This window comes from Mus caroli, chromosome 13 (assembly GCF_900094665.2).
Source record: "Mus caroli chromosome 13, CAROLI_EIJ_v1.1, whole genome shotgun sequence".
Taxonomy (NCBI): domain Eukaryota; kingdom Metazoa; phylum Chordata; class Mammalia; order Rodentia; family Muridae; genus Mus; species Mus caroli.
This window is the reverse complement of record NC_034582.1, coordinates 70472210-70496729: the sequence shown is the minus strand read 5'-3', so window position 1 is coordinate 70496729 and position 24520 is coordinate 70472210. Positions and strand designations below refer to the sequence as shown.

General features: G+C 41.2%; 1 protein-coding gene across 1 annotated transcript in view; it reads right to left on the bottom strand.

Annotated features, from left to right (window-relative positions):
• Ell2 (elongation factor for RNA polymerase II 2) overlaps window positions 1-23345 on the bottom strand; it is a 65365-nt gene extending 42020 nt beyond the window's left edge. Inside the window, exons 1-2 of the mRNA XM_021180245.2 lie at window positions 22850-23345; window positions 6339-6386 (exon numbers count right to left, since the gene is read on the bottom strand). Of these exons, the coding sequence (XP_021035904.1) occupies window positions 6339-6386; window positions 22850-22996 (195 nt within the window). The 5' untranslated portion in view covers window positions 22997-23345. The remainder of the gene's footprint in view (window positions 1-6338; window positions 6387-22849) is intronic.
• Window positions 23346-24520: the final 1175 nt, after the last annotated feature.

The window sequence follows — 24520 nt, the reverse complement described above, 5'->3', positions numbered from 1 at the left end:
AACACATGTCTCACACTGAAGGCAGCCTCCTGCAGCAAGTACTGGAACACATGTCTCACACTGAAGGCAGCCTCCTGCAGCAAGTACTGGAAGGCCAAGTACCACTTTTCTGGCATTTCAGTACCATTAACTTTGAAGTAACAGTTCACACATCAAAAAACAAACAAACAAACAAACAAACCCAAACAATATCTCTTTTATAGCACGGATGCAGTAATTAGATAAGATAAATATATGTAAAGTGCTTAAAGTTCTTAGCAGCAACAAAAACATTTATAAATACACTTCCTCTCTTTAAATTCTCTAGATTTAATAATATGTCAAGTTAACACTATTGAGTAAGGCTTGAGCAATCAGGATCTTGGATTCTTGCCCTGCATTGTTAATGGACCACCACATCTAAGAGGGTAGCAAGTTAATGGGGTGCAACTTACAGGTTAAAATGGAAAATGTACACACACACTGGAGCCAGCAACTTGCTTTTCTTTAACATATGTAAAATGTTGTTTGAAAGATCTGGGACACTACAGTGTCATGTGCCCCTGCCCCCCAGGTTCTTCTTCTTTTTTCTTTTTTCCTTCAAATACAATTGTAAAAATCTTGTCATTTGTACACACAGGACATAGAAAGACCCACTCATGCTGTGAAGATACTGAGTTTAGATGACTGCCTCTGGTCATTTAGAAAGCCCAGAGGTGAGTCCTTATCCAGAAAGAATAGCAGGGCAGGGATGAGTGACAGCATAAAACTAGAGAGGTGGCTGCTTAAGTTACAACAGCTTTAAGCTATGACTTCATTTGTTAAAGATAATGAGTGTCTAGAGGCAGCTCATATCCTTACCTAAAATGAAATTAAAAAAAAAACAAAACTGTGTGCACATAAAAGTTAGCTAACACCTTTGATAATATGAAAAGAATTAAAATTCAATATAAATATTAATATAAATGTTGTCTTAAGCATAAACTTCTACAGCATTCAATATCTTAGAACAAAATACCAGTATACAAGAATATAACTTTAACAGTCTTTTTTTTTTTTTTTGGTTTTTCAAGTAACTTTAACAGTCTTCTAGTGGTAGTCACACCCAGAGACAAGAGTATCACCCCTTAATCATCAACTTTTGAATAGACTGATGAGACACAATTGTTCATAAAACTAGTGGGCTAGACAAACCAGAAACAGCAGGGGGAAGAAGCCAGAGGAAGGTGTATCATCTATGAGAGAAGGCAGTGCTGAGGATTTAATTTTTGTCTTTGCTGTTTGTTCCAAGACCATAGTTATCTTTGCTTTCCAGGTACCAAGCTGGGTAGGGTAGGGCAGTCTGAGGGAAGCATATTCAGGGTGGCTTGAAACTGCCTACTAATTTCAAATGCTGTATAATTTAGTCCTTTAGACTCAATCTTCTCCCCTGACCCTACAAAATAAAATAATTAGCCAAGTATTTCTGAATGCTATGCTAAGTTCAGAACTTAAATAAAAAATTTTAAAACAGAATCCAAACACTGAGCTTCTGCATTAACGACAATACTGCAAGAATTTATGACACTATTCAAGCCATTAAAGCTATCAGTTAAACAGATTCAGGAGGTTCCTGTGCCTTTTTGGAAGGCATACATTTAGAACTTGTTCGGCTGTCTTCTTCTGTCTTGAAAAGACATGTGTGACTATGTTTTATTCAGTATACAAAATACATTTTATATAAAAAATATCTTATTTTCAACATCCTTAAGATAATTTCTAAAAATTATATATGCAAAACTTCTATAGCCTCTGGAGTTGCTAAATCTGAAAGTTTTCAATTAAAAATAACTTTTGAATAATATTCTGATAATAAATACTAAATTAACATGGATTCTATAATCTCATAACATGACAATACTAACATTATTTCTCATTTTCCTGAGACAATCAACCCTGAACATTAGTCCTAGAAGCCAAAAGCAAATCAATTGCAAGGGTATCCACCATATGAAAGCAAATGTGGCTATTATTTGCTATTGAAAATCTTGCTATTTCAGATTTTATCCCAATTATTTCATTTCTCACATTTATTTCTGCATATAAAATGTTGTGTTAGTTCTTAATTAGGCTTTTAAAATTTTATACATAAGTTGTCAAAAAAAGAACTTTACTTTTTGTTTTTTCTTTGTTTTTTTTTTTTTTTTTTTTTTTAAATACAATACCTTGATAGGAAGCTCATGCTTGCACTCTAAATGTTCCTGCCTCAGCATCTGAAATGCTGGCGTAACAGGTACACAGCATCATGCAGAGCTAACATATACCATTTTGAACCCACAAAAACCTTTGTTTAAAATGTTGGTTCACAGCAGTGAGAAACACACACAAAGCCTTGTTATTGATGGCTCCTATAGAATAGTCCTTTTATAGAAGTGCTGTGTGAAGGTTCTAGCTAAATCCTTTATTTGTTATTAACTCTTTCCTAAATATTAGTCTGCATGTGTTTGTCAGGCTGGAAATTCTTCAGGAGTGAAGACCATATCTTACCTAGCTCTATATTCTTTCATACTAATGGAGAGCTTGGTCATGTTAGCATATGCCAGAAATCTTAGTGCTGCTTTGGAAGTCAAAGGAAAGGATCTCAAATTCCAGGCTAGCCTGGGACATATAGGGAGGCTTCACAAAACTAAAACAAGCTGAGCAGGTAGCTAAATGCCAGGCATTACAGCACTTGGCAGGGAGAGGTGGGAGGATTCTTTCAAGTTCAAGGTCAGCCTGACCCACATTGAAAGTTCAAGGCTCTATAGAGAGGCCCTATCTGAGAAAGTCAAACCCAAACAAAAACAAAACAAACCGAGAAAACACCATAAAACCAAGAAGCAATCAGAATAATAACAACTTGTTAATCTGTCAATTAGATAACTTCTATAGTTTGTGAAATAACTGTTATGTCTATTGTATCAACAACTGACTGCATTAAACATTGAGTGAACTTCCCAGAAACACTCTTTCAGAGATCTTCAATGCGTGGGAAGAGTTTTTCACCTGCGGTATAGCTTGCCTCTACCAACTGTTTGCCCTTAGAAATGTTCAATTTCACAAAGCTATGTAGACTAATTTTCTAACACTACTGGAACCGACATCCCTGGAAGTCACCTGCTTCACTTTCACTGTATAAGAGGAAGAGAGAACAGTGCTACTTTTCATGAAGCTTATCTGACTATAAAGATGCAGTTTTTGGAAACTGGTATAGTGCTTTGTCATTTTCCTCTGAATAGTCTGCCTTAAAGATCTGAAGTTACATGTAGGTGCTCTAGGTATACATTAGACCCATGAAGACAAATTGGCTGACTCACACTAGAGAATAACTGAGGATATTTTCAGTTGTACACAGTTACTAACATTCATGACCTCAGCAATCAAAACCAACTGCTCCCCTACAGAAAGCACTTTCAATGAGCATCAAATTTCCTGTGTGCCCTTTCCCACTATGGGATAGCTGTGGGTGCCTCTCAGACAGTTTCCATTTTCTCCTATGAAAACTACTGCCTAGCTATATAAATAAAACCCAAATAATCAATGACTTAGAATTCCATACAGCATACTGCCATACTTTAATGTTTTAGTCTGTATTTATGTAGATGCTACCATCAACCCAACAGAACATGTTCAAACAAAAAAGCAAATAGGCTTAAATGCTAATCTGCCAAGATCTAAATTCTGACCCTCTATAGATATTACGGAAGGAGGCAGAGGATCCTATAATTAGCACAGGACTACCATAATCATGCAGACTGAGCATAACTTCACCAGGCAAACAAGGAATATCTGTAACACTTTTAAAGAATACTTTAACAATGCTTCGAATTTGTTTACACATGGCACTATCATGACAGTTAAGGTATATTTCCAATTACATTTGATATACAATGACAAACATCTCTCACTAAGAAACAATTATCTTTTGTGGGAATTCTAAATTTAAACCTTCTAATTTAAAACCCTAAGCATGCATTTTCCACCCTGGAAAGCTCTATAAGCATACTTCAGATGGATTTTAAAAGCAATCAGCACAGGCAATGTTAACTTATCATGGCTCTAAAGAACAACAGTGGAGTACTGTATAGAAGACCCTTACAGTTATAGCTCTGCGGACTCCCTGTGGGCTGTGCCAACCCACTCTTTCCCCTGTAATGAGTCTTTGTTTTTACTAAGTCCCAAAGGGCTGGAGAGAGCTCTGTAAATGGAAGGGGGAAGGGTAGATAGAATGCAGCTGCAGGCTCTAAAACAATGCTGAGTCCATAATTTTGTTCCCAGGAGAATAATAAAAAGGGTAGGGTGTTGATGAGATAGACACAGAACAAGCAAGGTAGGGCCAAGTATCCTAGTCTCTCAGTCTACAGTGCCTCCAAGCCTCATTCAGTATACAAACACAATCACACTATAATTGGGCTGAAAGCTTACCTGTTAAAATTCAAACACATGTTGAAAGTTAAACCTATCAGCCATTTTATAACTAAATTACCTTTGGCAGCAAACAATATTGGGCAAGGGATACAATGGTATAAGCAAAGATAAGTAGTAGGAAGAGGGCTGGACACGTGGGCTCAAGGAGAGCTGTGCAGAGAGGTAAGGGACCTGCTTGCCCAGGACCTAGGACTGCAGGAGCCCATGACTGTGCTAAACTGCATGTCTCGATCAGAATCAGAGTGTGGTAGCCTTAAGTATTCACTTCCTGTAATTTGGCTGTTGTGTCTAACTTGGTGCCACCTAAGAAAATGTCCTTTATTTACCTTTTCTTAGCCTGAGATCTCAAACAAGGTCAAGAGAAAGCTAGGGGAAACAGTAGTTCCAGAACAGCAGTGGCCCCTCCAGCTCCAAGGAGCACAGCTCAGACCTTACTTTTCTGTCTGAAAAGCCAGTGCTCATCAGGGTGCTAGGATTCTGGCCTCTCATTGGCTCTTCTCTTCAAATATGTCATTAAAAACTGCAGGAAACTCCAAAAGCCTTAAATAAACAATTGAACTAACCCCTCAGATATAAAATGAGATGAGGTTAGTAATTACCACCTAAAAAGCTATTCAAGAAAATTCAGAAGAATGCTCATTTCTACCAGGACCCCATCCATGAACACTTAGTTACTAAGGCGGAAGAAAGGACTCCATTGTAAAGCTGTCATGTAGAAGCAAAGCTGACATCCACACAAACATCTTCTTCAAGTTAGCGTTATACAAAAGATTTAGAAATACTGTACTCTTAGTCCAATGAATGATGTAATTAATGTGGCGCCACAGATTTTCAAGTTTTAAGGTTTAAAAAACCTGTTTATTCACATAGGCACATTTTTATATTTCTGATGTTATAAAAAGTCACAAGGATATAGATTTACAATGATCAAGCTTATGATCTTCTTCCTTGGGCTTGCCTTTTCTCCAAATCCCTAAACTCCACTTAGAGGTAATTCAAATGGCCATGCTACATAGCTAGCATATAGGAATATAAATACTAATTCAAGAGAGGAATCAAAATAAATAGTTAGTTTTTAATGTTAAATATTAATAGTAACAATAAAAAACAATACTAGGGATGGAAAGGTGACTCAACAGTTAGAACCACTTGCAGCTTTTGCAGACAGCCCAGGTTCCATTCCACCCACAGCCATCCGTCCATAACTCCAGCCCCCCGCTTCTCACTGCTGAGTGTACCAGGCATGCATGTGATACACATATACACAGACACACAAGTAAAACATTCAAACACATAAAACTAATAAATCTAAGAAAATTTAATAGCTACCCTAATGCTACCCCTATAAAGTTAATTATCTATTATAAACACAAAAGTCACAGGTCCATTTAATTAAAAGTTATATATTATGCTTGTTGGTTTTGGTGTTAGTGACTGGACCCAGTGTCCTGTACATACCACCTCCAAGCTACACTCCCTACTGTAGAATAAAGCAGACATACAAAAGTGCCTATACTAGCAAAGCTTATTTTCTATTTATACATTTCATTTCCTACTGTGTAAAATTAAGCACACAACTACATTTCAGTAATAGGAACAACTGTAGTCATAGCTTACATGAAATAAATCCTTTGCTTAGGTGTTGTAAATCTAATATATTTCCATAAAACTGTGATATTTAATCTTCAATGAAAAGGTTCAAATGCACAACCACCCTTGATTTGCAAAAAATTGTTTTGTTTTTGTTTTGACATAAAGACAATTCAAGCATCTTAAATCTGACAGAAAATCTCACTTAGTTATGAAGTTCACAAAATATGTGACATATTAAGAGAGTAAGATGAAAGCAAAAACTTAAAGCTTTATGATATTTAATACAATTAGATTTTTTTTCATAAATTGATAGTACTCACCCCTTGGAGTCCTTGGAACTGAATTGAAGGTCTAAAAGGAATTAAATTCTATAAACAAAAAATGAAAGAGAGGTAAATTTTAGTTAGACTGTCTTAGTTAGGTTTTTGCTGCTCCAAAGACAAAGGCACCATGACACACTTAATTGGGGCTGCCTTACAGATTCAGAGGTTCAGTCCATTACCATCAAGGAGGGAACATGGCAGCATCCAGGCAGGCAAGGTGCAGGCAGAGCTGAGAGTTCTACATCTACATCTGAAGGCTGCTGAAGACTCACTTCCAGGTAGCTAGGATGAGGTTCTTAAGTCCATGCCCATAGGCACACATCTACTCCAACAAGGCAACACCTCCTAATAGTGCCACTCCCTGGACCAAACGAATATACACCATCACATTCCACTTCCTAGTCCCTACAGGCTTGTTCAAACACATGGGGGCCATATCTAACGTAGCATAATTAAAAAGTGCATTTAGTCCAACTTCCAAAGTCTCCATAGTGTATAGAGGTCTCAACAATGTTAAAAGTCCAAAGTTCAAAGTCTCTTTTTGAGATCCATCCAATCACTTTGCTATAATACCCAAAGCAAGACAGGAAACCAGTTGGACAAACTCCAAACTTCGCATCTCCATGTCTGATGTCAAAGCGGGTTTTCAGATCTCCAATTCCTTCACCTTTGCTGACTGCAACAAACTTCTTTTCCTGGGCTGGTTCCACTCCCTGTTAACAGCATTCCTCAGCAGGTATCCCATGGCTCTAGCATCTCGAACATCTTGGGGTTTCCAAGGCAACTTCAATGTTATAGCTTCTTGTTTCAATGTCTTGAATCCATACACAATCTTCTGGCCTCCTCCAAAGGGCTGGTGTCAATTCTCCAGCTCTATTCTCTGTAGCACTCTAAACTCAGGATGATTCACTCCACTGCCGCTGCTGTTCTTGGTGATCACCCCATGGTATTGGCATCTCCAATACTCTGGGGTCTTCCACTGCAACTAGGCTTCACTAATAGCCTCTCATAGGCTATCTTCATGGTGCCAAGTCTCAAATCCTTTGCATGACCCTCAGCACTGGGCCATCAACTATAACAGGCTGCACTTTCACCAGTGGCCTTCCATGGCCTCTCACAGTGCCAAGCCTCAGCTGCTCTTTATGCTTCACTCTTACACATTACCAAGTATAGCTGTAGCATGAGGTACAAGCTTAACTATCTCTGGAACACAGCTTCTTTGTGCTCTCAGAAAACGCTTCCCAGAAGATTTCATCTCAGTGATGCTGGTCTCGTCTTAATCACTGCTAATTTCTTAGCTCCAGCTAACCAGCATCAATTGTCCCAGTAGTCCTTTCTATTTTTCACTCTAAAGTCAGAGCCACATGGCCATAAGATTAAAGGTGTGTGCCACCATGCCTGAATTTAAATTTAGCTGGGTAGGATCTTGCTCCAAAGTCCCATTCCCTTAATCTGCTATCTCCTAGAACACAGGATTTGGCTCCATTTTACTTCCTGGTGACCCTTTAATACTCAAACCATATATTTTATATTTTTCTTTTCTAAGGCTGCCACACTTGTTCAAATTGTTCTTCATGAGACTTAACCACAGTACAAAGTCTCTGATGGCCTTTTTTGAAACTTCTTTTGTCAACTCAATTAATATAAATCTCTTTACTTTAGCCTCAGGTAAACTCTTCAGACAAGGGCCAAAAGCCCATTCTTCACCAAAATACCACAAAAACAGTCTCTAGGCCACATACTGAAAATCTTGTTCTCTGAAACTTCTTGGGCCAGGTCTACACAATTCAAATCACTCACAGCAACAAAGTCTTACATATTCCTACTAGGATGGCTCATTAAGCCCCACTTAAAATATTTCATGGTTTTCCAAACCCAAAGTCCCCAAATCTACACTTTTCCAAACAAAAGCATGGTCAGACCTATCACAGCAATACCCAACTCCTGCTACCAACTTCTGTCTTAGTGTTTTACTGCTGTGAACAGACATCATTATCAAGGCAGGTCTTATAAAGGACATTTAATTGGAGCTGGCTTACAGGTTCAGAGATTCAGTCAATTATCATTAAGACTAGAACATTCACAGGGTCATTATCCATTTCATAATAATAATACCTCTTTATTTTAGATTTTACCTGTTAGATTCTAGATTCACACTGTTAAGAGTTCTACCACCATAAACTGACTATTTTACTTCAGACTTAGAGACAGAATCAAAAGGCTGCCTGGTGACAAGTTCACTTTTTGGTGGAGATAAAGTAATGTTCTTTAAGAAGAAAAGTTAAAAGATAATGGCTGATTTTGGGGGGATGGACGGGACATCAATGTTGCCTTTTTGTAACCTATGGGCTTTTATGAAAAGAAGCTCAAGTTACATTTCTTTCATGGGGGAATCTCACCCCAAACTATCTTTCATGGCTAAACTTACTCTCCCTGAAGTAAACCATGTGTGCAGAGCCTGTGGAACCCCTCTTAATGTGGAATTAGGATGGCCTTCCACAGTTGGGCAGAGTTCTCAGTATTTCCATCAGCCCCACCTTCTCAACTCTCCTAGTCAGAGCACTGAACTTTTCCCTGGGCCCCTGGACTCCAGCTCAGGGCTTCAGCTTACTGAAAATCTCCCTTAAGTTCAACTCTTCTGTGCCACTTAAATGCAAACTACTTTCAAATTGCTGACTTTTCTACTCCATGTTACCTATTCCTTGTGCTAAGAGACACCAGCCATATTTTCAAAACTAGTACCTGCCCTTTCCTCATTCTACTTAGCCCCACCCTGGAGGCTTGCTATACTTGTAGGATGGCAACTGGGCCTCATCTCCATTTCTCAGCTGTCTTTCCAAAGATGGCTACTTATTACTGCCTACAGCTCAGTCTTCATTAGAAACCCAGCGACAGCAAAGTTCACCTATTGACAAGCATTAATGTAACTCTCTGACCAACCTGGCAACTCTACTACTTTTCTGAGAATGTTTCTTGGATCTTGAGGCTCACAACCTCAGAACTAACTTACAATTTCCTCTCATTCTACCACACCACATTCTGTTAGTCAATTACTTTCGATTAGAATCACAGAACTCCAAATACAGAAAACTTAGAAATCCCATAGTTGATGTACTCTCCTCCATCCCTCGTTCTTGTGTTAATACTAAACTGATAACAACCTAAGACTTGGCTTATTCCATCCTGCTACCTTTCTCATCCTACCCTGCCCTATGCATACCGCTGCAGTGGGAGATATGAGAGTATGGAGGCCTAATCCTCTATGTCAGAATTCACATTATAGGATGGGAAAACCTGAGAAAGATCAAACACTAGGTTAAGTTTACTAGGTGGCTAAGTAAGAGTTCCAAAGAACACAACTTAGAACAGACAGTAGGAAAGCCAAGAAAAAAAACCACACACACACACACACACACACACACACACACTCATGGGAAGAACTTTCTTTAGGAAAAAGCAAAGGTCCCTCACTCTATTGGCAAAGGTAGGTCTGCAGTACATGAAACAAAATGAAGGACAGAAACCAGAGCTAGCGACTCTTGCCTAAGCTCTCCTGCCTTTGACATCTGTGTTTTTCATTTCTGTCAGCCACAGTAGGTAAGACAGCTTAAATGTGACTTTAAGATCTCTGCTCAGAAAATTTATCACCCTGTTAAATAACCTTATCCCAACCCTCCTTAATCTCTTACTGATGATCCTTAAGCCTTATGTTCAATGTGATAAACAATTAAATGCTCTTACAATTTTCTGAATAAGAAAGTTATCTGGAAAAAACATAAAGAAGAAAAATGAAAGCTGTTGAGCCTGGTATGGCTGTCCCCTGTGAGAGGCTCTGCCAGAGCCTGACCAATACAGATACAGATGCTTGCAGCCAACCACTGAACTGAGTATGGACACCCCAATGGAAGAGTTAGGGAAAGGACTGAAGAAGCTGAAGGGGTTTGTAACCCCATCAGAAGCACAATAATATTAACCAACCAGACCTCCCAGAGCTCCCAGGACTAAACCACCAAAGAGCACACATGGAGGGACCCTTGGCTCCATCTACATATGTAGCAGAGGATGGCCTTATCTGGTATCAATGGGAGTGGAGGCCCTTCGTCCTGTGGAAGCTTGATGACCCAGTGTAGGGGAATGTTAGGGCTCTGAGTCAGGAGTGGGTGGGTAGGCGGGGGAGTACCCGCATAGAAGCAGGGGGGAAGAGGATGGGATAAGGGAGTTGTGGAGGGGAAACAGGGAAGGAGGATAACATTTGAAATGTAAATAAATAAAATAACCAATAAAAAAAATGCCAGCAAAAAAATAAAAATAAAAAAATTTAAAAAAAAGATTTTTTTTTCCTTTTTTTTTGGAGGACAGCTTTTAAAACATAGGAAGAAAGATGGACTAGGGTACGTGGATAGCAGAAGGCTAGGAAATAGCTTGAAATTAGCTCCAGGGGATGCTTTAGAAGACTCTGAATTAGTATGGCTTGCATTGGAAGCCAACAGGAGATGGTGAACCCACAGATATTCCCAAGGTGTAATGATAAGGAGTATTGATAAACAGTTTGAGTATCAGTCACCAGAGAAAAATGATTATCAAGGTGGCTCTGAGCTAATAGGCGTCCACTCATGTCTGTCTGCTGCAGAGTCCCTCAAATTAAAATTTTAGTCTCCTTTGGAGGTTCATGGTCCATCTCAGGCATTTATCACCAAAAAGAGGACTTTCTCTCTAATTATTCAGCTGGCTAGCCAGCCTGTCGGGCACCTCAGCACATCTCACAGCCTTCAGTGGTTCTTTTCTACTGTCTGCCACAGCAAAGTGAATCTTATAAACATGTTGATGTGATCATTCCAAACTAGGCTTGCTATCAGGAATATATATTCTAAAAGTAAGTGCTATTCTAAACAAATATTTCAAATGTGCTCTTTTTTTCCAAGTAGATTTTGTTTCTGTTTTTTATTTGTTTGTTTGTTTGTTTGCCTAGTTATTGTTAAAAGAGTGATGATCAGGGCTGGGAAGATGGCTAAGTGGGTAAAGAGCTTACTGTGCACACATGAAGGCATAAGATGCCCTACACCCACAATCGATCTAGACATGGTCATGAATGCTTGTAACCCTAGCACAGGGGTGGTGGTGGTGGGGTGGGGTGGAGATGGGTGGCCCCGGGGGCTCACTGGCTAGCCTGATAACTGCATCCACAAGCTTCAGTTTCACAGCACACTTCTGTCTCAAAACCATCAAACAAGTAAATAAAACAGAAAGTGACTAAAGAAGATATCTGCTGTCAAGCTCTGATTTTTTTTTTTTTTACATACTTACATGGGAGAGTATATAGATAGGCACACACATAATGCATGCACTCCACACATGGAAAGTAATAATGCTCAAATCATTGACTACTTAAAATAAAATGTAAAAAGCAAGTCAATTTTAAAAGATAATTCTTGGTGGTTCAATATGATACAGCATGCTTTACAATAATGCTTACTACACTAAATACATTCCCATTTAGGAGTAGGTACTGATGGAGATTCTTGGTTGTTTAGCCTTAATTAAATATTTGCAGGAAGTGGTTCTTTTGAAAAAACTCCACTATCTCTAGAGCAGTGGTTCTCACTATTCCTAATGCTGGAATCCTTTAATATAGCTCCTCATGTTATGATGACCCCCAACCATAAAATTACTTTCCTTGCTACTTCATAACTGTAACTTTGCTACTCTTAAGAAACACAACAAAAATATTTTTGGACATAGAAGTTGGCCAAAGGGGTCAAGACCCACACACAGGTTAAGAATCATTTCTCTAAAATTTAATTGAGCATCACTTGAGCAATAAGCAAGATAGTGATATGATGTCTCCATCCAACTTAGAACACAAGAGGAAGTAGCAAGGAAATTTACTTTTGATGCTTTTTAGCCAAAAGTTTCTATTATCCTTTTAGTAGTTTCACTGATTTTATCCCAATGTATTTTGCCTAGTCAGTCAACCCAATCTCAGATGGGAGGAGCCCCCCCCCCCCTTAACAGATTTGAGAGAACCAAGACTAAACATTTTAGGTGGTAATTTCTTTTTATCTATTGCAGCACAAAAAAGAAATAACTAAAACAGAAGTAAGAATAGGACAAAAACCCCAAATCTACATAACTCAGTCCTTGTTTTGAAATAGAGCTTTTGAAAAGCTGCAGTTATTTCACACAGGACAAATTAAAACAAACAAACAAACAAACAAACAAAACCAAACAAAACTGATCCTAAATCTTAGGATTTCAAACAGCTCTTAAGTGAACATGGATGACAAGAGTCTGAGCTGAAAAATCAACCAAAAAGTTAGTTACTATGACCCAACCCTTTAACCAGCAATACTTTAAGTATAATCCCATCATTTCCCCCTCAGGAACCTAATGTGGGGTTTGTAATTGTATAATAAGCTTAATGCCAAATATATCTTGCAAATAAGGCCTTGTCCCCAGGAATCATAATTGCTGGAAGAGAAGTAGTAAAATAGTACAAGGTTATTAAAAGTTCTGCAGCAGCTAAGTCACAATGGGGACCATTGTAGGAATTGGCACAGGGAAAGTGTGTGATCATATTTAACCTATTAAAAACCCACTCTGGGAGCTGGATCTAACAGGCTATGGGGAAAATAGTGGAAACTCAGATGATATCTGCTAGTCCAGGGAAATGGTCCTAAAGAGTCAAAGTGGGGCTACAACTGGAAGGATGATAGTGGTAATGGGGTCAGTGTCTTGATATTTTAAAACTGACACGACCTGATAATAGACTAAATGTCCCAAGAGAAGAGACAAATCAAGGGCTATGAGTTAGCTCTAGACAACTGGAAAATGTGGTCATTAACTGAAATGGGGCTCATTCAGGTGATACCAGGTTAAGAAGTGAAACCAAGCCAGAGAGGAAGATGATTGGGTGGTGAAAAAAAAATCACTAAAGTTAATTATGTGAATAAACAAATTGTCAAACAGTAGAAGAGTTATATTTGATTACAAGTTTGAGGTGCCTACTAGATGTTAGAATAGGTGATCTGTTAAAAGTGCCTATCTCCCGAAAGCTGGAGCCTGACTGTGATATCCTTCCCCAACAGGGCTGCCTTGCCTGGCCTCAGTGGAAGAGGATGTTCCTAATCTTGCAGACTTGATGAGCTAGGATGGGGGACGGGGGGATAGCCATGGGGTCCCCACCTTCTCAGAGGAGAAGGGGAGGGGAGGACTCTGTGAGGGGGGAGGGGTAATGACACAGCATTTGGGACGTAAAGAAATAATTTTTTAAAAGTACCTAAAGTTGAATACACTTTATTTTTACTTTTATCTTTTTTAAGACAGGTTTTCAGAATGTAGCCCTACCAGGCCTGGAACTCACTATGTAGCTCAGGCTGGCCTCAGACAAGGAAATGTTATTTCTATCATTATAATTTTGAGATAGAGAACTTGCTGTGTAGATAAGGTTGGAGTGAAGTTTGTATTGATTTTTTTACCTGTCTTCTTGTGTGCTGGGATTATAGACAAAAGTCACCACACCCACTTTGAAAAAGTGTGATCTGGAGATAAATGTTTGTACTTCATTAGTCTATAGCTGGTATTTAAATCCTCAGAACTAGATGAACTCACCTAGAAAGAGCGAACAGACAGGAGAGCCGGGACCTGTGACAACATGCAGGGATGATCTAAGTAAAAAGCGGTCAGCAGAAGACAGAGGCAAGGGGGTGGGGGGTATCCTGGGATGGTTTGTAATACAGAGATATGGTCAGTGGGATGAAATGCCTGTCTCAGACTGTCTTGAGTTGGACTGTAGGGACGGAGATAGATGTCTGGAAATGACACCTGGGCAGGTACAGTTTCAGGAGTGTGGTAAAGATAGTGGGCTCAGCAGATGACAAGGGAAAATACCACTTTTTCAAACATCTCCTTTTAACATAGATGTGTGTATGTGTATGTGTGTCTGTGTGTTTTCACATGTTTACTTAATTTGAAAACCACTTTACTGTTGGCAAAGGCTATGTACTTAGTTTTGTATTTTCAGTAACTCAGTTCTATGCCTGGGCAGGTCCAAAGATAAATAAAAATGTTTACAGGATGAATATATATATATATATATATATATATATATATATATATATATATATATAATTTATATGATATAGATATAAATAGATATATTAGCTGTAACTGTGGCTCCTCTATCTTTTATTACAGGAAAAAATTATCCAACTGAGTTTTTATGATATGGGTCCCTTTCCTGGTCCTTTGAGGCAACAGTGGTTCAGTTACCTAAACACACACACAGGCTAGTGAGAAAGTTCACTGAGTAAAGGTTCTTGCTACCAAGCCTGACAACCTACATTTGATCCTCAGGACCCTTACAATAACAGGAAAAAACTGACAACACAAGGTGTCCCCTGATCTCCACATTCATATCCACACATACACACGCAAACATACAATAAATAAATAGATATAATAAAAATATGAAAGATATGCTAACAGTTTAGTGCCCAGATAAGTATATTAAAGTCCCTAGACCAGTGGTTTTCAACCTGTGGCACTGAGAATAGCTAGGATGTTGCCAAACACCATCAGAAAACACAGATATTTATATTATAATTCAGAACAGTAGTAAAATTACAGTTATAAAGTAACAACAAAAATAATTGTATCAATAGTCCCGTAGCATAAGGAACTGCAGTTAAAGGTCACAGCGTTAATATGGTTGAGAACCACTGCTCTAGGCCAGTCTTAGAAGAAAAAGTTCAATCCTGTTTGCTGTTGAGTGTTCAAGCTGAGGTTACCTTCATCAATCAAGCACATTCAGTCAGTTCAGGGTAGTATTTAACTCTCAGAGACAAGCAACTAAGGATCTCTCTCCCCTCTCTCCCCCTTCTCTCTCCCCCCCCCCTCTCCTCCTCTCCCCTCTGCCTCCCCTTTCTGGTAAATGGTACAGAGGTAAATGTAATTCTCCTCCCAGAGCCAAACCCAAACTGTCAGGAACTCGGGGATTTCAAAACGACACTCAAATGTCAATCAACACATAGTATACAGAATTATTTAGTTGTCATAATCACTAATAACAGAACACACAAAAGTTCTGAATTTCATGCAAAAATTAAATCAGATTTTCATATTATCTATGTCCCATACTGGGCATATTAAAGGTAATTTATAGAGGTTATTAAATAAAGGAAAGCTATAAGAATGTAAAAGCCCTGTTCCACTTTCCTAAGATATCAACAACATCCACAATTTCCTTCCTATGGAGGAACATACATGACATGTTAAACAAACCTATCTGCCTCGGATTCTCACCTATATTTCTGTCTGCCTGCCTGCCCCGACCCTTCTCTCTCTCTGAGACAGAGACTCTAGTTTCTGTCTCTCTCTAAGACAGAGTGTCTAGTTTCTGCAGCTCTGGCTGTCCTAGACTAGCTATATACATCCAGGCTGGCGTTGAACTCACAGCGATTCATCTGCCTTTGCCTCCCAAGTGCTAGGATAAAAGGCATGCATCACCACACACACACACACACACATGGCTTCTCATGGACACAAAATATCTAATCAACCTGGAATTCTTTTAACTACCAAGCAAAAGACAGAATGAATGTTCATCAAAAACAGTACTTAGTCACCTTAGTGCCTCAGTCATCTCCCGCTTCTATCTCATGCCCCCAACTGTTTTTTTGACTTTCCCTTTCCTAAGGGTATCATGACTAGTATCAATGCCAAGAAACTCCAAATTGATTCTCCTCCTTTAAATGTTGTTTATCTCTAATAGATACCAATAGTAGCCTGGTCTAGACAGCACAGTCATCTCTGACCCGCCCTACCATACACCTTCCTAATTCATCTACTTACTTCCAGCTTCCTATTACAGTCATTTTGAACACCAAGCCTGGAATTTGAAAGCACTACCCAAAGCACCTTAAATTTCCACTCAGTCTCTCCACAGGAACCAAGAACAAAGTACAAACTACTTGGGAGGGTCATCAACCTGCTCCAACCTGTTGGTGCTCCCTTAAACCCAGCTATTTTTTTTTCTCCTTCCCTTACTGCAGGTTAAGAGGCACTGGTTCTTTCTGCCAAATCTCAGAAACTGCCCCAGCTTTTCTATCATTGTTTCTTATTTTTGACACTCCCTCTGATGGACATGTGGTTCACTAGACCAGTTTCTAGTCACTAAAAATCTTAACTAACTAAGGCTAATTTCTAAACGAATAACACAAAAGACTCCAGGAAGCAAAGAAGTCCATGGAGTCTAATGATACAGCTGCTATGAGGCCAGTAGCCAGATGCCCATAGAACAGAGGTCAATGCAAGGTGCTGATCTGACTCATGAGTTTTTAAGTAGCTTGTAGATTAACATCCTGTAATGTCTTCGGTTACACGGCTACAGCAATTTGAGAGAGGTTTGGACTGTGATGGCAAAGAACTAGTAGAAACTCTTAAACCAGTTCTTATTGACGTTTAAGATTACTCATGAGAGCAGCAGGAATTACAGATGCTAGATATTCAGGAGAGAAGAATCACATTTTTAAAAAAAAGATTAAAAAAAACAATAAAACAAAGCAAGCAGTACTGTCTGGTAATGCTGAATTATGCCATGTCTTTTCGATTTCATTTGGCAGTAGAAACATAGCCATTAATTTGTTATACACATTTCTGCTTAGGTCATAGGAAATGTTCTATACAGCTGTGTGGTATGTAGGAGAGTTAAATGTGGGATTAATTTACATACTTTCTTTTCTTTACTGTAAAAGCAGAAATCATACTATATTTTAGAGAGATCTTCTCAAACATTCCACATATACTTGGCCCAACGTGGCTGGATGATGGTGCCAGCTCCAGAGCCTGTTAATGACAAAGCAAAGGTTCACTGCAAATTGTTAAAAATGACCCAGCACTGACTTCCTCTGACTCTACCATCAACTGCTTGGCAAGTCCTACAGCACAGCTTCTGTACTCTTCCCTGAGTGTGCAAGGAACAAGTGGAAAGGATGAACCTAGGGACTGTCCTTGGTGAGAGTCCCTGGAAGCCATTCCAAGAATTCTATACTCCTTTTCAATGATTTTTTTTGAATATGTTCCAACCCTTCACATATGTTCTTTTCCTTTCCTCCCAGTCTGGGTGCCAAGGTCCCTGGCTATCGTTTTAGGCAATCTGGCTACTACTTTTCTTCAGGAAAGAGCACTGAGAACCAAGTATGTGGGTTAACGTTTTAGGTAGTACAGAATTGGGGCACTCAGTTATCTTTCCTTGATTAAAAAAAAAAAAAAAAAAATCAAGCCCTTGAAGATCAAGTGCTGATTGAAAATGGGTCTAAGATGAAAGGTAACACTTAAATTAACCTGGTAACACTTAAATTAACCTGGTCACACTTCTGAAGCCAAACGGAACCCCTACAGCAAACTTCATGGTTTTACTTAATAAGCACATTTGACAACTGCTGTGGCAGCAAGTCTAAATCCTGAGGTGGCAACCGGAGAAGAACATCTGGATTTACAAAGTAGATTGCTGAAAACTAATAGACATAATTAATAGGGAGCAAGAAATAAGAAGCATGCGATAATTTTCTGTGTCTTAAACCACAGTGAATCAATTGTTGAAACATTTATCTGGAAGAAAGCCTGAGGCATGGCAGCCTATCCTGGGACCTGTCAAAGCCAGGACTAAAGAAAACAATCAAGTGGCTTACCACCTGGGTTCACTACGAAGGACAATAGCATCAGAGGCTGATTTGAGACTCTTTATGTCTTGATTACAAAGAATATATTATTTTTTAAATACAGATGAGCTCTTCACTCAAAATTAGGTAAAAGTACACTTGTAAAAATATTTCAAACTACCATTTTTCTAAATGATACTAATCAAAGCAAAATGGTAATAATAAAATGATAGTTTTAAGCCAGTAGAGGTGACAAAGACCAACTGAATCCTACAAAAAGGCAGTGGCTACCCGATCCTCAGGATGGAAAATGAACAACTGTGCTCCCAGACATAACCATGCTCAACTTTCATGTGATACTTGGGAAAGCACAATATTGGAGTCAACTACTTTTGAAGTTTGTTTTGTTTTGTTTTTTGAGCTTTTTTGTTTTGTTTTGAGAGTTTCTCTGTGTAGCCCTAGCTGACCTGGAACTTGATCTATAAACCAGGCTGGTCTTGCACTCAGAGATCCATCTGCCTCTGCCTCCCAAGTGCTGGGATTAAAGGTATGCGCCACAACTACCTGGCTACTTTTGATCATTTTGGCAAACTTTTTATAAAAGGCTGAAGGAAAAGAGTAACAATTAAGACCTGCTTGAACAACATAGGGAGTTCAAGTAACTCAGTAAGGTTCTGTCACAAAAGGACAAACAGCAGAAGAGGCAGATGAGCTGCTGGAATACAGCTCCACTGGTGGCATAGCACCTGCCTAACATAGGAAGCCTTGTGTTAGACACCCAACACTACTTCAAACAGTTCGCAGGGCTGCACGGCCTGCAATCCTACCACTTGATAGGTGGAAGCAAGAGGGACAGAAGCTCAAGGCCATCCTCATCGATACAGTAGTTTTTAGGCCAGCCTGGAATACACAAGATTCCTTTTCCAAAAGGGGTTGGGGCTCTAGTTCAGTGGTAGAAAGAGTGTGTGCCTAGCATATGTGAGGCCCTACCTTCAGTGTGCAGCTCAGAATTTAAAAAAAAAAAAAAAAAAAAGACCAAATTTATGGGCTCAGCAATAACAAAATCTAAAAACAGCATTTGGAAAAGGTTTTCTTATCTAAGCATATTATTAAAATGTCAAAAGAAAAAAATGCTAAAAATAAGGAAGCCAGCTAAAATGTACTTTAATTTAAAAGTACAATTAATATACTTTAATATAGTTTGACAGTTGGGGAAAATATAATATAGTAATATAAAGCATTTTTTAAAACTGGTTCCATATTCCAGGTGTGTGAAAAGCGACTGTCAGCAGACATGCCCTCCACCTGTGTCTCTTGGCATCCCATGCCCATTTACAAACAATCTCTCTGAAAACTGCAAATTTGAAACAATGAAGAATTGAGATCTGAAGAAAAGCAAAATTTCAGTATCTCCATCAGATTCTGTTTTGATAAGCCCTGAGAACTTAGTGTATTTACTTAATGATTATCCACAGAATTATATAATTTGCCTAGATCATAGCTTATATATTCCTAACTCTCGGTGAAGCTTTATGCTAAATGATTATTTAAAAGAATAAATGAAACAGAAAAAATAGTATGGACAAAATAACTCCTGATGCTCAATTTAGCAAATAAAGTTAACACTTTAGGCCCTTAGAAAATTCTTAAAAATTCATCATTTCTTCATAAGCCAAAGCTTCTTGGTAGCTATTTGTCACCAAGTACCCTACTCTGTTAGCACAGACATGGTAAGAACAGTTTTATGTAAGAAAAGAAAATCATCCTCAGTCCAGATAAGTCCTCATAAGCTGAACCATCCCAAAGCTTCCTCTTATCTAATACAAGCCGACAGTGTCAAACAGCAGTTACAATTTAAAGTCACAAACCCTGCTTCTAATGATGGAAAGTAAAAAAAAAAAAAAAAGACCAAATAAATACGTTTCCACTGGAGAATAAAAGGGTTCAGGCAGATGCCCACTGCTAGCAACTGTTACTGTGTCAGCCCTGGTCTGGATGAACCAGGAAAGGTACCCAGGCATGCCCACAGGTTTATGCTACATATTCCAGAGTACCCTGCTTTAACTTCTTCCCATTTTCCTACAAGGTTGTGACTTTCACCCTAAGTTAGACTCAATTCCGAAGCCTCTTAACAAGTGTTTTTATTAAAAAAACAAAAACAAAACCCCCAAACCCTCAAAGTATAGCTTCAGAGACCCAACTAAGCACAGGAGCTGGTTAACTGAGAGCAAAGCAATGTCTAAAGAAAAGGCTGAGTCAGCTTGTTCAACCCCACCCACCCGCAGCATGCCACATTTAGAAAAATGGAGACCCAGGGACTGATTCAATGTGCTAATTTATATGCCAGAAGTAGAAAATGGGTGAAGACAGTAACGGGGACTAAGGACAGTTCAGAATAAAGCCACAGACTTCAGTAATTAAAACAAGCAACATTAAAACAGCATCTAAGCAGAGAGTTGACAGAGAAACAAGATTTGATATTCTGTCTCTGTTAAAATAATGACATATAAACAGAGGTGAGCTGGGCACTCTAACCTGATTCCAAGTATGAAAACACCAGACAGAAATGAAGGCCAAATTTAAGAAAACAAACTCCCTTTCAGGGTCCCGTTGGACACTGGGGTCGGGGGTGGTCAGTCACTTCAGTTATCCTGCACAGCACCTTCTCTTTTCTTTAAGTGGACCTCTTCACCAATTCCCTGAACCAGTGTATGGTGCAATATCCCTGTTTAACTGTACAGTTTGCCTGTTGTTTCCTAAAGGGGCTGATCCCCATCCCCACCCCGAACCCCCAGAGTTGACTTTCTACACCACTCTATCTCAGCCTCAGCCTTTCCATATCTCCAGGTCTGTTCTGTTGTTTTTTAATTGGGGGTTGGGCTCCTCTTCTTCCTCTCCTTATGTCCCCTTACCTCACTTCTTCCCACTGTCATTGCTTCCTATGCCCCTGGAACCCACAACCTTATCTCTCCATCTTGCAGGGCTGAGTTTCTCTGTCAGCCTTGGCCCCCCTGCCTTCCTGCCTGGCTTTCCCCAGATGGGCCTCCCACTTCATGCTGGTACTGGCTGGCCTCTTTCTTGCTTGTGAACCTGTCTGGAGAGTAGCTACTAGCACATTCAGTTTTGCTATTTGGATCTTTGTGTCTTTATTGGTGGCTCTACACTGCTCTCCAAGCCTTATTTGAGATCTTCTCCCTGGGTGGAAGGTCTATTTCTCCATATACTTGCACTCCTCCCTGTTGGCTTCCCCTTAATCTCCACAAAACGTGTCATTATTTTCCACCATATGCTTCTCTGTGCACAACTCGTGCCCAATCAATTCTTTGGGAGCCTCTGAGAGCATATGCTCTGGATCTTTCCTTTTCTGTCAGGTGAACTCATATACTCCCAAGATGTACACAACTGTTTATGTTCTCTGTGTGTGCATGTGTGGGGGAGCTTCTGGAAGCTCTGCTGGCCCAGGTTTCTGCTTTTCACGATGGCTCTGCCTAAGACTATTTTTCTCTTGTATGCATTTAAAGTGCCTGGCACTAGTAGGAGCTCAACAGATGTTAGTTCTTTTCTCCACTTTTATCTAAGTATGTGAGGTCCGAGTCCCTCTGCGCCTGTTTTGTGAGACATATTGGAATATATTCTTTAGTAGGCACTGAACTTCTTGTTAGAAAATCCTGTGGGGTGTAGCTGTTTCTGTTTCTTTTCTCTGAACAAAACGCCCCTGGTTCTTCCATATGGTATAGTCTTTCCCTTCGACAACATGTCCACTCTCGTCTCCCTACTCCCTCAACCCCTTTTACATATCCATAATCGGCTTCCTTATTCCCCCATCTGGTTAAATTGTCATTACGGCGCCTTTCTGTGCGAAAGTTCCTAGGTTTGGACTCCAGCTACAGGGTATGTGCCTTGGAACCTCTTCCTCTAGTGGAGGCAAGCGCTCAGAGTATGGGATGAGGCGGAGACCACAGGTTTCTCTCTCTGGGGCCCAGGAAAGGAGAAGAATCCCAGCCAGCCAGCCGTCTGTCTCCCCACAACCTTCGGGCTCGCTCCTCGCCAACAGACAGCGAGCCAGCACAGGACGCGGAGCGCCTTTCGGCTACGCGGAGCTTCTGAGAATTCCTTTCCCCAGACCCTGCCGTCTTGTTTCAGGCTCTAGTTGATTTTGAGTCTTCTGGTGTCTCTCCCGGAGATGAGGTGTCGGTTTGCGGCCACTCGGTATGCGGTGTCTCCGGGAACCCAACCCACAGAGCTGGAGTCCCCGAGTCCCCGAGAGTGCAAGGTGTGTCCCCCTCCCCCTCCTCGCAGCGCCAGTGTCCCGGCCTTCCCGAGTACACCGTGTACACTCTCGCCTGCAATCGGGGTGCCAGTGTCTCCGAGTCCCTGAGAGTCCTAGTTATGTCCTCACCCCCACGGAGTGCCGCTGCCCCTCGCTCAGCGACTCAGCCATCCCTCCGCGTTTCCCAGAAAACTCTGACCGCTCGCGGCCTCCGACCCTCGCTTCTTTACTGGTAGCTCCGTGCGCCCCCTCCGTGGGTAGGGCGGTCGCCACACTTCTCTCCCAAAGGACCCGGTTCCTCCTCCGGACCAAACAAGCCAGAAACCCCGCGGGCGCTGTCGGAAAGTCCCGCAGCGGCCGCGCAGCCCCGGCCAGGCCGACCCCGCCACAAGGGGCCGCCCGCCCGCGCCCTCGATCCAGAGGCCCGGGACCGCGGCGTCGGCGCCCGCGGCTGGCCTCGTTCCCTTCGGCGGGTGCGGAGGCAGCAGCGGGAGCCAGCGCCCCACCGGCGCGGCGCCAGGCGCCCGGCAGAAAGATCAGTGGCCGCCGCCTCCCCGAGCGCTGCCCGGCCGGCCGCTCACCTTGTGGCTCTGGTAAGTCTCCAGCGCCCGGATCGCCGTCTCGGTGAGCTTCACATGCAGCACGGTGATGTTGTCCTGCCCCAGCCGCCCGCACGCCAGCCCGTACCGCTGCTCCTCCCGCAGTCCCGCAGCCCCCCCCGCCGCCATCTTAAACTCCCCGGGGTGCCACCGCGGACGCCGCTCGGGCTCCAGCCTCCACTGCGGCCGGGGCTGCTCGGGCTTCTGCAGCCGCCGCCACAGCTACGGCCATCCCGCTGCTGACGTACTGTCATATACTGCGCGCAGCTAGACCTCGGGCTTCCACAGCTGCGGGCCGCCCCACCCTCGAGCCCGCACCCCGCCCTGGCCTCTGCTCATTGGTCTGAATCCCCACAGAGCCTCCCTCATTGGCTGCTCTTCACCTCAAGGGGGCGGGGCCCAAAGTCGCAGGAGTTTTGCTCTCAGGACGGGACGTCCGACAGAGGAGAGGTTGACGTCGGGGTGACGCGTCGAGTTAATCTTATCTGACGTCATGTCTCGTCTTGGCTCTCCTGCGGCGATTGGCTGGACCGATTTGGGGCAGAACCCTGCTAATTGGGTGTCAAGGTTACCAAGTGAGCCTAAGTCGGAGCCCCGCCCCTTGAGAGGTAATAGTGGACCGAACACATAGGTCAATCTGTTCTTGCGGTCCGAAGTGAAGATCCCCATTCGGTAGGGGTGAAGGGGTGAAGGCAGGACAGATGACCAAGTACGGATTTTGTTTCCTGACAGCTGCACAAGCTTTGGGTCTTGATATGCTCTGTGGGGCAGACACTGTAGGCTGTCTCAAGAGAGCTTTTCCTTAAAAGGAAGTTCAGTACTGGGGTGGCACAGAGGTTTATTTATTTATTTATTTTTAATTCCAGACTTGAAATTATCAAGTCAGCTGTAGTCTTCAGTAGTTGTGTGAGACTGTGTAGAAAACTTAAGCACAAAATTATACCAGTGTATTAAATGTGTTTTGAGTGGTGGGCATGATATAATAAATAGAGTTGGACCTTAGAGTCTTTCAAAATCAACTCATACATGTATGTGACTTCAAAGGAATGGAATATGCACTGGAGCTCATCATATGATCAGGGTTATGCCTTTTTATGGGTCATGGGGAAACCATACTGTTTGGGGTTTCTTCTTTCAAAGGCCCTTGAAGAGTAAAACTGACCTTGAGGGTAGGTAAAAAGAAACAATGATACCACCCATTCTCTGAGTCTTCTTTGAGATCTGTGTCTTTCATTGGTTTTATTTAGGCTAGGAGGTTTTCCTGAGGTTAAATGGAGGAGGTAGAGGCCAAAGTGTAAGGAGGCTTGGCTTAGTTTCCACTTCAGTTTACACTGTGTGTGGGCATGGCTATAAGAGGGTGCCTACAGCAATCCTCTTTAAGCTGTGTGCGGATAGACTAGATAGGTTTCCCCTGAGAAGGTCAATTAATTGGATGATCAGAAACACAAGACAAAAAGCAAACAATTGCTAAGTTGACGCTGGGAGATTGACTGTGGAAGGTAGGTTCTAGACCAGCCTGGGCTTCAAACCAAGCCCTGTCTCAGAAAACAACAGCAAAAACTAAACAAACAAACAAAAACAAGTGAAAGATTTAAAAGCAGGGATAGGCACTCTGTAAAGATGTCCCTTTTTGTTTTAAAAATCAAGACATAC